Source organism: Talpa europaea, assembly GCF_964194135.1.
Source record: "Talpa europaea genome assembly, chromosome: 12".
In the NCBI taxonomy this organism is placed as follows: domain Eukaryota; kingdom Metazoa; phylum Chordata; class Mammalia; order Eulipotyphla; family Talpidae; genus Talpa; species Talpa europaea.
Window position 1 is genome coordinate 47,291,201 of NC_140079.1, and position 13,385 is coordinate 47,304,585.

The 13,385-nt window shown below is 44.3% G+C and overlaps 1 protein-coding gene across 1 annotated transcript; it reads left to right on the top strand.

The window, feature by feature from the left end:
• Positions 1-7,384: 7,384 nt before the first annotated feature.
• On the top strand, positions 7,385-7,870 carry LOC311182039 (large ribosomal subunit protein uL6-like; the record flags this gene model as incomplete). The annotated part of the gene is made up of 1 exon (XM_084250589.1): positions 7,385-7,870. One exon carries the CDS (start codon positions 7,385-7,387, stop codon positions 7,868-7,870), a length of 486 nt encoding a protein of 161 aa, XP_084106715.1.
• Positions 7,871-13,385: the final 5,515 nt, after the last annotated feature.

Consider the following 13,385-nt stretch of genomic DNA (forward strand, 5'->3'; position numbering starts at 1 on the left):
TGCTGAACTCAAGCTTTTAATGGGGAAGGGGCAGAGCTTCTTCTAGAAGCCCCAACCCAGGGGAACCTTCTAAAAAATCCCTTTTGTCCTAAGTACAATGATGTTTCTGGTGCGGTGTGAAACTCCATGGAGGGGGTGGGTATGAGTCAGATGCTAATCAATTTGTTCAGCAAACATTTGTTGGTGCCGTCTGGATGCTGGAACACTCCTCATCAGGTTCCACCGAGTGACATGGCCTAGCGTGAGGGTTAGAAACAAACAAGCATGCAGGGAAGAAACTAAGGAAAAGGAGGAAAACAGGGAGGGCACCACGGAAGAGAGGAATGGTGAAGGAGTGGGGAACTGCCACCCGGTGAATCAACGCATAAGCTGACGCCCAACGGAAGAGAAGGAGCAAGGCGTGGGGAGGAGAGCGTGGAGGTAGGGGTGTTCAAGGCAGATGACAGAGCAGGTACAAAGGCCCTGGAGTGACGCTCATACCTGATGTGTTGGAGGAATACTGAGGAGGCAGGTGTAGCTGGTACCGTGTGGGAGAGAGGGTATGTGGGCTGGGCTGTGAGGAGTCTTGGAATATAGGGAAGGGTCTGGGATTTAATCTGAGATACACAGTGTGAGGAGAGGGGGTTGCTCCCTGGCTGGGGATTGAACTTGTGCTGCAGAGGCTTCATAGTGCTGTGCTTAACCCCTTGTGCCACCAGGGAGGCCCAGGGATAGGATTTTATTTTGGGTTTTAAGAGTCCCTTTGAGGGCCTCCCCGGTGGCGCAGCGGTTGAGTGCTGGGTTGCGAAGCTGCCCGTGGCCTCTGCAGTGCCGGTTCGATCCCCGGCCACCGGAGGAGGATCCCACATGGCGCGCAGACCTCTCCTGCCGCCCGCTGCTCCCCTCAGCAGTGTACTTCGGTCCTTCTGCCTGCCCTGCTCCCTGCTCTGGCTCTGGTGAATTCGCTCACCCTCCCGTGCTTCTGACTGTACCCAGTGCATGTATAAACAAAGCAAACAAACAAATAAAATAAATAAATAAATTTAAAAAAAAAAAGAGTCCCTTTGAGGCTGCCCAAGGAGCAAGATGATCTGGGGCAGCCATGTAGGTGGCAGGAGTCTAGGGCAGCATCACGTGAGAATGCAGGGAAGGTTCTGATCCATTCTGGAGCCTGTGCCTGGAGGACCCACCCACTGACTGGACATGCAGGTAAAGAAGGAGAAGTGACAAGTATAAGCCCAGCTGGGTGTTGGTGGAGCCATCAAAAGGATGGGGGTTCTCAGGATGAGAAACTGAGAGCTGTGCTTGGAACCTGATGAGTTCAAGAAGCCTACCAGGCACCCACTGACAACACCAGGGCAGTGTATGAAGTCTGAAGTTCAGGGGAGAGGTCGGCTGGTGACAAAAATGGATAGACATCAACATGGGATGGGATGTTGTCACAGTATAGACAGAGGTAAAGGCCCCCCTGACTTCCATGTCTGAAACCACATCAAGCCTGGACATCATCAAAGCCTCCACATGCTTGTCCACTCCCAATCCCAGTCCCTATTATCAGGGCAGCAAGTACTGGGATATGCAGGGAACATGGAATTCCGAGCCCTGCAGACGGCCATACATTCTTGTCTTCTCCCTGCAACAGTTCTGTCAGCGACGGCCTTGCCCTGGGTACTGGAGCAGGATGGGAAGGGGAGTACTGATGGAGGAGACCGGATCCTGTGTTTAAGGTTCTCAAAATTGGAAAAAGGAGGAGTACCCCACTTGGTCCCTGAGGGGACCATGCTGGCAATGTGCTGAGTGCCTGACATATGCTATTTCCCTTAACCCTCTGCAACCTGAGGAAGGAGCAATATTGCGCTCATTTTATGGATAGGAAGACTGAGTTCCTGAGAGGTTGGAGGAACAAGGTTGAGCTATAAAGTAAGGTTGGACCAGCTTTCCGCATTACTCTTCTCTGCAACAAATATTTTCATGTAATCATTCATTCAAAAACACATCCTGGATCCCTACCCCTGGCCATGCCATGTCCAAGGTCACGGGTCCTGCTTGGGGTCAGGGATGGGGATAGTGTGGGACAACTGAAGCCAATCTCTAATGTCAGGGCTGGGCAACTGTAGGGAGAGGGACAGGTGGGAAGCTCCAATTGGGATGCTGGAAAGAGGGAAAGAAGGAAAGCTGGGGAGTGAGGAGGCCTTGCTAAGAACAGCAGGCACTAGGAGAAGGGACATCCCTGGCAGCGGGCTTGAGAAGAACAAATGCTCTGCTCCTCATGGACTTGCGTGGCCCTCAGGCCAGCGGTAACAAAGCAAAATTGATGAGAGCAATCTTGGTTTACTGGCCATTATATGGGGGTTAAAAAAATAATTGTTTCCCGGAGAATTCACAGGAGGAGGACAACTCTGACTCCTTGCAAGTTCTAGACCCTGACCAGAAAGGCTGTAGAGTGGGAGTTGTGGGAGTTGTCCTCTTTACAGGGAAAGGGAAGGATTGGCCTGGGGAAGGTCAATTTTAAAAAGGTATTTGATTGATCAGGAGAGTGAGGCAGGGTGGGACATTTAATTTGGCAAAGAGACAGAGTAGGTTCAGACAGGGTGGGGGGTGGAGCTCTAGGCTTGAAGGTGAGTCTCAGTCTGAAGTCTCCAGGGCAACCAGCAGGGGGAAGCACTGAGCCAATGGGCACCTCCAGGACTGGGGGCCCACTGGAGGGGTGTTTTTTTGTTTTGGGTTTTTTGGGTTTTTTTAAGATTTATTTATTTATGCATTCAAGAACCGGGGTACAGGCCAGATGTGCAGGGGCGGGGTGAGAGGACTCACCAGAGACAGAGCGGGGAACAGAACAGGCAGACTGACTGAAATACACTGCTGAGGGGAGCAGCGGGCGAGACAGGAGAGGTCTGCCGCACCATGTGGGTATCTCCGCAGGCAGCCAGGATCGAACCCGCACTGCAGAGGCTGCAGACAGCTTCACAGTGCTGTGCTCAACCGCCTGTACCACCAGGGAGGTCCTTTTTTTATTTTTTTAAAAGATGTTAGAGGGGTGTTAATTAAGATTGTCCTACATGCTGGGCCAGGATTTGGAAGAAGACAGCACTTAACCCCTGCATTCCACTCACTGGTTCCTATTTCCCCAAGTTCCCTACAATGATAGTTAAAAAAAAAACAAAACAGCAAAAATGTAATGGCTCCATCTGAACAACTATTGAGCTTTCATGTGCCCATTACTTATGCACCTGCTCCCTGCGGTATATATAATGTTCCCATTTCACAGATGAGAAAACTGAGACATAAAGGAAAGATACTGGGAACCAGAGTGGTGCTACATTCTGAGAATACCAGGAGCATGTGGCCCTTATCTAACATTGGGTCACTAGCTCAGAAGAGGGGTTAGTGGGAACCCCAAATGTCTGCCCTCTGCGGTTTCCAGGTCCCTGCTGGAAAAGATTCCCCAGATTAGGGCTGCTCCTTTATTCATGACTTTATTCATGCTCCTTTATTCAAGCCCTGCTTCCCTGCTCCAGACCGGCTGGAGACCCCATGGCCTAAAATCCAGCCTGAAGGGCAAGGGACTAAGAACATTTGACATGGGGCTTGGTTAATGTCACCTTTGACAGGGGGGAGATGGAAGATCAGAGATCAAAGCCATTTTCCCAAACTGCCCAGGCAGTATCTAGAATTTAAACCCAGAGCTCTAGACTGTCATGCCTCTTGGCCTACCATTAAGACACTGTCAGGCAGGGTTGTCTCAGCATCTTGGGTTCCCGGGGCTGCTAAGCACTCTGAGGAGCTATGTAAATGTTTGCAAACCAAACACAAACAAACTTTGGCTCCTGGGGAACTATAAACTCAAAATAAATTGAACTTTAACTATGTTCAGGGATAGGATGTCAACTTTACAGTCTTACATTGTTTAACAGCCGTTGAGTCGATGATGGACTGCGTCTATGACGGTGGCCCTGGTAGGCTGTATTGTCTAGCTTAGGTGCATAGTAGACAGTATCATTTAGATTTGCGTGAAATCACCTAGTGATTGCTCAATGTATCCCAATACATTTTTCATTGTATCCCAATCATTAGGTGATGCATGATTCATGATTGTGCTGGGGTTGAAGTGGGGTTGGATATAGTCTCCCTGGGAAGCCACCAGCTGTGTATCCAAGAGTAACCTGTAGCCAGTGACGTTCCAAAGCAAAACGATCAATTCCAAGAATAATTAACTGGATGAGCATCAAACCAAGGCTAAATGGTTAAATTGATCTGAGACCCTAAAATACAAAAGAGAAAAAAATCTTCTCATTGAGGCGTGTGTTTACAGACACAATTTGTCTGACACAGCCTGAGCAAGCAGAAACAAACGACCTTGAGCTGAGCACCAAGGCTGGCTGGAGACTGAGAATGGAGAGGAGGAGGGGGCTACCCAGGGGCAGGGACCCACCAACAGAAATTCAAAACTCCGGTTACCTGGAGAAAAGCCTATTCGTATTTCATGTATTAAGTGTCCTGTGACTACCAATGAGCTCCAGTCAACTTCACATTACTTTGCCCCAACCTAATCTTTAGCTAATAAATGTCAACTCCTTTGGTTTCAAAATTAATCTTGGTCCCCAAAATCAAAATGCCTCATTTCTGCTGTTAACTGAGGAGGTAGATTTGAGTTTATCACCTATCTCCTTGCCAATCAACTTGCAAAGAAAGCTGATTTTTTCTTCTCAAATACCTGTTGTCATTAAGTGATATATGAACATCAGGTAGAGGCCCCATTCCTCAGTAACACATCTGCTGGCACTGGTTCACACTCTGCATGGTTTTTTTTAAAGATTTATTTATTTTTGCATACAAGAGCTGGGGTACAGGCCAGAGGTGTGGGGGATGAGAGGATTCACTAGAGACAGAGTGGGGAACAGAACAGGCAGACTGACTGAAATACACTGCTGAGGGGAGCAGCGGGCACAGCAGGAGAGGTCTGCTGTGCCATGTGGATAGCTCCCTGGCCGGCAGGGGACCGAACTCACGCTGCAGAGGCTGTGGATAGCTTCATATTGCTGTGCTTAACCCCTTCTGCCACCAGGGAGGCCCTCTGCATGTTTTAACTCATTTAATCCCTTCTACCTGGGAGGCTGTTATGATATGAGTTCTAATGATGGGGAAACTAAGGCTCTAAGCGGTCAGGAGTTCACACTGTTGAGAAGGACACAGCTGAAATTTGAACAACACAAGCTATACCCATATGTTTGCTATGCTTGGTTTCATAGTGAGGTCATAAAAGAGACGGGAGATACAGGGACAATGATGACCATTTGACTTGGTTGGAGTCTGGATGTCAGGACATAGTGCTGCCTTGGGGATTCACATCTGAACAGGAGTTGGTAACCTGGTCAAGAGTTCAACCCCCGGCCAGGGAGCAACCCACATTGCGCAGCAGACCTCTTTTGACTCACCCGCTACTCCCCTCAGCAGTGCATTTCAGTCAAATCTGCCTGTTCTGTTCCCCACTCTATCTCTGGTGACTCCTCTCACCCTCAACAACTCTGGCCTGTACCCCAGTTCTTGTATGCATAAATAAATAAATCTTAAAAAAAAAAAAAGATCCATCTTGGTCCTCTCCACACCCCCACCCCCAAGACTTTGAGTCACCGAGGTGGGTCACTTTGTACTGCAGATTAGGGCACCAGGATGAACTGCAACTCTGTCCCTAATCATGGCCCTGCGGACACTGCTGATTGGACTAGGATAAGTGTAACCAACCTGCCAGGCTCTCATAGAACACATAGAAACAGTGAAAGGATACCTTCTAAAATTCTGTCCACAAGGACCTTCTAACACAGTAATTGGCCCCCAATTACTCCCCCTGTCCTGCACCTCTGTTTGTTTTCTGCTCCCGGAATGTCTTTAATTCCTCAGCTGCTGGCCTTTGCACATGCTTTTTCCTACTATCTGAAACACCCCTTCCTTTCTGTTCTCCAGGATAAGCTACTTTCTTTGCTGTTCTCAGTGCCCCTTCCTCTAGGAAGCCTTCCCTGACTCCCCATCCTGAGTTGACAACTTCCTTTGGATCCTTGGCATCCTGTGTTCTCATCATAACAGCTTTCTTGTCTATTTCCCAACCAAGCAGCAAGTTCCTACAAAGCCAGAGTAGAATATCAGCAAACATCTTCCTCATTGCCTGGCATTTGGTAGGTGCTCAAGAAATGTATGTACAGTGGAATAATTAACAAATGAATCTTGTATCAAAAATTATGGAGCCCTTGGTCCTCCTGAACACACTGAGCTAGAATCTCCAGAAAACAGAACCAGGACTTGCAGGATCCAGTGCACAGGGGGCACCCAACTCTTTAAAATGTTTATAATGACAAGTTATATGTCATAAGAATTTTGCCACAGTCACGCATTAATAAAATTTTAGTCAACAGGGCTTCCCCGGTGGCGCAAGGGGTTAAGCACCGCACTGTGAAGCAATTCACAGCCTCTGCAACACGAGTTCAATTCCCAGCCGTTCAGGGAGAAACCCACATGGCGAGGCAGACCTCTCCTGTCTCGCCTGCTGCTCCCCTCAGCAGTGTTTTTCAGTCAATCTGCCTGTTCTGTTCCCCACTCTATCTCTGGTGGATCCTCTCACCCCCTGCATCTCTGGCCTGTACCCCAGTTCTTGTATGCATAAATAAATAAATCTTTTTAAAAAAATTTAGTCAACAGACCATATAGATGATGGTGGTCCCAATAGGCTACACCACCAAGCCTAGGTATGTAGTAGACTGTACTATCCAGGGTTGTGTAATTACACTCTGACACTCGTGTAGTGACAAAATAACCTAATGACACTTTTTTCAGAAGGTATCTCCATTGTTCAGTGATGCATGACTATATAAAAATAAAAACTGGTAACAGGGAATACTATCTAGCCATGAAAAAGGAACAAGCACATGATTCTCACTGAAGTGAGAAAAACAGGAAAAGCATGTTCAAGAGTCTATTCATTCTGTGATCCCATTTATGTGACGTTCAAAATCAGGTCAACATTATCTATAGGAACAGAAGTCAGGGTAGTGATCACCTTGCGGGAGGAGATAATCAACTGGAGGCTCCCATGAACCAGCAGGAGCTAGGAAATCTTGACCTGAGGGTCATCACCCTCATCAAGCTCCACTCCTGACATTGTGAACTTGGCCATGCCCATGTTAAACCTCAACAAAATGGCTAATAAGGGAAAATTGCCAGGGGGAGGTGAAACTGGTCTGGAAGTTTTCAGGGCCCAGGGTTTTGTCTCCCCCACAAATATCATCACCTGACTCCTCTGGGGACTGCAAACAGACATGGAGCTTGATGTGAACACGGGCAGGAGGGCTGTGATCTGAGTTCAAAGTTGGGATTTCAAAAATGGTCCTCAGGCTTTGCCGCATCTACAGCGAGAATGAAGACCGTTCTCAGCAATCAGACTGTCGACATTCCAGAAAATGTTGACATCTCCCTGAAGGGTCGCACTGTTATTGTGAAGGGCCCCAGAGGCACCCTGCGGAGGGACTTCAATCACATCAATGTCGAACTCAGTCTGCTTGGGAAGAAAAAGAAGAGGCTCCAGGTTGACAAATGGTGGGGAAATAGAAAGGAACTGGCTACTGTTCGCATTATCTGTAGTCATGTACAGAACATGATCAAGGATGTTACACTGGGCTTCCGTTTTAAGATGAGGTCTGTGTATGCTCACTTCCCTATCAACGTTGTTATTCAGGAGAATGGGTCTCTTGTTGAAATCCGAAATTTCTTGGGCAAAAAATATATTCGCAGGGTTCGGATGAGACAAGGTGTTGCTTGTTCAGTATCTCAAGCCCAGAAAGATGAGTTGATTCTTGAAGGAAACAACATTGAACTTGTATCAAATTCAGCTGCTTTGATTTAGCAAGCCACGACAGTTAAAAACAAAGATATCAGGAAATTTTTGGATGGTATCTATGTTTTTGAAAAAGGAACAGTTCAGCAAGCTGATGAATAAGATTTAAGTTGTCCAGCTACAGAGCAGCAAGATAATGGATGATTTCTTAGACCTATTTGTGATACATCTTTAAGATGCAATAATAAAAGTCATCATTGGTTTGGGGCTTTTTTTTTTTTTCCTTAAGCTGATTATCCTTTCAAACTTTTAAGCAAATAAACAGTTCAAGTCAGTTCTAGTGTGCTAAGAAAAGTAACAAGAAACAGTTTTACCGAAGGACTTGACAGAGAAAAGGCTTGAATCTGATTTCCAAAGGAATATCAAGGGTGTTACAGGCAAGAGGAATATAGTAACAGTGTCAGATGACTTGAAATTGTTAATTGGATATAGAAATTTAGAAATTTTATAGTGATCTAAAATTGAATGTTGTGAGGCAGGTATGCGTCATTCACTTGTCTATACCAGTAACTTTTTGTGAAAAGGCAACTGAGAAATAGAACAAAGTGTTTTGGTATGAGTTGGAATATTGAGTTTATAATAAACATGGTTTCAGTGCTCCAGGATCCTCTCAATCTTAAATCTTTGACTTGCTTTAGGCATTTATTTCAGCATCCTAGTCCCTCATAATTTTAAATTAAGAAAAAATAGATAATCACTTGGAACATGTATGTTTTAGTGAGACCTTAAGCCAAATAAGTATGGTTTTTCTATATTAAACAGTTAATCTTTGGTTTGAAAATGGTTAAATTTTTGATATGTAAATTAAACACTGTAGTGTTTAAAATTGAAAAAAAAAATGGTCCTCAGACCAGGAAATTTGAAATATAATGGTGTTTGGGATATTACTGGGGCAGTGAAACTCAAGAGAGGGAGGGATGGCTGTGATAAGGAGCCTCTCTTTTGACTGAAAAGCTCATGCTCACATAGGGGATTTTAGAACTGCTGGTTTGCACTGGAGAGTGGAGTGTACATAATCAGTGTGCAGCATGGAAGGCTACCCCTGGAGAGCTACAGGAGTCAGACAGATCTGTGATTGAATGCTGGAAGAGCTGACTGATGCTGGCTAATACATAAGCTGTACTGCTAGAAAGCAGCCAAGCTCAGGGCTGGAGGGTGAAATACTCTGCACCCCCAATAGTGGTGTCTGAGGACAGCAGTCATAGTGACTATCAGCCTAGTGATTGTTGGTTTGAGCCTGTGATTCCCTAATATGAGCAGCTGGAGCCTGAACCAGTGGGGAAGAATAAATTAGAGGAACTGGAATTGAATGGTAAAAAGTTTTTTGTATGTGTCTCCATAAGAGGAGTCTCTCTTCTCTACAGTTGACTGTTGTATTATGCAAAACACTGTCTTACTGTTGCCCTGGGCTAAAGCTGAGATAACACCCATGTAAGTCGTATGTTATTCATGACCAGTTTAAAACACTGGGTCCCAGAGGCTGTAAGTAGTACCTCAAGGCAAAACTCTGTACCTGAAAGTAGGGAACAGGGAACAGATTCATTCACAACTTTATCCCCTGGCACCGCAGTCCCCTCCTGATGTTACAAACATTGAGAAGATCAAGAGGTGTGCAAGGAAATAAGTCTTTTGTGGACAGCAGAGCAAAATTTGAGAGACACACACCCCTCATTGCCTGTGATCATAAGCGGGACAGTGGCCTGTCTGCAGTGTGAGCCCACAGTTCTCAGACCACTCTATTCCTGCCTGTACCCCAGGTGAAAAACTACTTGTTGCAAAACTGGATCACAGCTGAGAGGTTGGTGCTATCCTCAGACTATTAGGGAGGCTGAGGAATTGATCTGGGAAGGAATCTGTAGATTCTCTCATAAACACACCCAATCCATGCGTCCAAAATACCTTAGGAGACTTGTAGCAACCTCTTGGTACCTTCTCCCCCAACTCTTACCTCTTTCCACTTTTTGACTCTAGAGGTGTGGTCATCTAAACAGGTGCCATTCTATAAAGTAACAGATGCCTATGGATCCTGGGCAAAAAAACTCTAAGACTATACCCCCCAATCTGTGATGTTAATGCAAGGCCAAGAAAAGGAAAGAAAGCTCTTTATCTCAACCTATAAAAACTGAAAATGAAGACATAGAGGAATATACCACAAATAATGGAACACACAAACACCCAGAGGAATCTAAATCCATCAGAACTATGTAATTTATCTAATTAAGAGTTTAAAGCTACAGTAATAACTATATTGAAATAAGAAAAATAATTGACAGAAAAATTGCAGGATTGCAACAAAGAAAACATATGAGGAAGCTTCAAAAAGAAATTAAAGTATTCTATAGCTGAATTTAAAATTACAATAAAGGGACTCAATAGTAGATAAACAAAAGATGGAGACAGAATCAGCAAGCTTGAAGACACCACTGTGGAAAATATATAAACAGACCAGCAAAGGAAAAAAGAATTAAAAAGAATAAAAATGGTGTAAGAGCTCTTTAAGACAATATGAAAAGAAACACTATCCAGATCATGGAGGTCCCAGAGGAGAAGAGAGAGGAGATAGAAAATTTATTTAAAGAAATTATAACTGAGGGCCTCCCTGGAGGTGCAAGGGGTTAAGCACAGTGCTGTGAAGCTGTCCACAGCCTAAGCAGCAGGAATTCAATCCCTGGCCAGCCAGGGAGCTACCCACATGGCACAGCAGACCTTTCCTGACTCGCCCACTGCTCCCCTCAGCAGTGTGTTTCAGTCAGCCTGCCTATTCTGTCCCCCACTCTGTCTCTCAGCTCCTGCACCTCTGGCCTGTACCCCAGTTCCTATATGCATTAATAAATAAATAAATAAATAAATAAATAAATAAATCTTTAAAAAAAAAAAGAAATTACAAATGAGTCTGACTAACCTGAGAAAGGAAACAGCTGATGGAAATGAAACCCAAACAAAACATAAAAGAAAGTTATCAAAACATAAAGAACAAACTATAAAAACACAAAAGAGGAGATAAAAATATATATTTCTATATATATATTACCTTAAATGTAAAAGGCTTGAACTCATCAATGAAATGGTGACTGAATAGATAATAAAGTCCAAAAAAAAAAAAAAAAAGTCCAACTTACAATAGTTCATAGGAGACTCACCTCACTTCTAAAGACAAGCGCAGGGGGAAAAAGGTAAATAAATAAATAAATAAAGACAAGCACAGGATTAAAATAAAAAACTGGGGCCTCCCTGGTGGTGCAAGGGGTTAAGCATGCACTGTGAAGCTATCTGTAGCCTCTGCAGCACAAGTTTGATCCTCAGCCAGGGAGCTACCCACATGGCGCAGCAGACCTCTCCTGACTCACCCCTCAGCAGTGTATTTCAGTCAGTCTGCCTGTTCTGTTCCCCACTCTGTCTTTGGTGAATCCTCTCACCCCCTGCACCTCTGACCTATACCCCAGTTCTTGTATGCATAGGTAAATATTTTTTAAAATAAATAATAAAATTAAATAACTGGAAGACAATTCTATAAACAATGGTAATTTTTTTAAAAAGGCAGTAACAGCTATATTTATATCAAATAAAATAGATCTCCAGTTAAAAAGTGTAATAGAAGGAGGAGATTGACAGAGTAAATAAAGGTCTAATACAACATGATGATATAACACTTAAAAATATATATGCACCAAATGAAGGAGTATCAAGATATATAAAGCAATTACTAATAGAAATAGGCACATTAACAACACAATAATAGGAGGGTATTTAAACATTCCACTTGCAATTATGGACAGATTAACAAGAAAGAACATAAAAAAGGATTCAAGGGCCTCCCCGGTGGCGCAGCGGTTGAGCACTGGGTTGCGAAGCTGCCAGCGGCCTCTGCGGCGCCAGTTCGATTCCCCGGCTGCTCCCCGGCCACCAGGGGAGGGTCCCACATGGAGCGCAGACCTCTCCTGCTGTGCCCGCTGCTCCCCTCAGCAGTGTACTTCAGTCCTTCTGCCTGTTCTGTTCCCGGCTCTGGCTCTGGTGAATTCTCTCACCCTCCCGCGCTTCTGACTGTACCCAGTGCTTGTATAAACAAAACAAACAAACAAATAAATAAATAAAACATGCCTCTATTAAAAAAAAAAAAGGATTCAATAGTTTCAAACGATGAACTAGATCAGGTGGTTCTAACAGACATCCACAGGAAACTCCACCCTGAAACGGCACAATTTACATTTTTCTCAAGTGCACATGAAACTTTCTCAAGTACAAGCCATATGTTGGAACACAAATCAGCTATCAATAAACATATTGAAGATTGAAATCACACCAAGCATTTTTCTGATAATAATGCTATAAAGCTAGAAATCAACTATAAAAATGAAAAAACTCAAACATATGGAGATTAAATAACAAGCTGCTCAAACATCACTAACTCAAAGAGGAAGTTAAAACAGAAATTTTAAAATACTTGGAAGATGGTGAGTCCTGCATTCTGTCGAACTCACAGTCCTCTGCCTCCTACCACCATAGAGCACCTCACTGGCATCTGGGGCCCAACTATGTCCTTGTTACCTCTGACTGGATGACCACTAGCAATATTATCCAGGTGAAGGATGATCAGCCAGATCAAGGTGTTTAAGATAAGTAAAATCTTACTGTTATGTATTGGAGAGTCTGGAGACACTGTACAGTTTGCAGACTATATTCAGAAATTTTTGTAACTTTATAAGATACAAAATAGTTATGAATTGTTTCCCAAAGCAGCAGGCTAATTTCACACACTGAAACTTAGCTGTCTTTGGAGTCTGATCCCATATCACGTCATCTTCATCCTAGTTGGCTATGATGAGCAGGAGGGCCCAGCATTTTACTACCTGGACTATCTAGCATCCTTGGCCAAGGTGTTTTTTGCAGCCCACGGCTATGGTGCCATCCTAACTTTCAGTATCCTGCACCAATATGCACACCAACTCTCACATGAGAGAGCAGTGGACCTTCTTAGGAAATGTACAGAGAAGTTCCACAAATGCTTCAGCCTGAGTCTGCCAACCTTTGGTGTTTGAATCATTGACAAAAATGGCATCCATGATGGAGCTGGAAGGGATCGTGCTCATTGAAATAAGCCAGAAAGAAAAAGAAAAACACCAGAAAAGAAAAATAGCAGGAAAGTGGAGGATCAAAATAAGGGATCAGAAAAAAAAACTAATTATAATAAAGTGAAAATCAGAATCAACAGGCAACTAAAAACCAGAGACATACTGGGGGGGTGGGGGGGGAGGGAGTAGGATCAAAACAAGGGTGGGAAGAGCACAAGGGTGATATGGTGAATGGGTGGTGGGAACTTTATGGGGACTATAACCAAGTTGAAAATGCATACATTGTACAAAAGTGAAAAATGATGCAAAACATATATAAAATAATTAAAAATAAATTTTAAAGAAATGGCATTCATGACCAGGACATTTCCTTCCCTAAAGAGGGCTCCTGACACTTTCCAGGGAACCATTTTTGATGGGCTTCTTTATTTTTTTCCACTCTTTTGATGCGCACT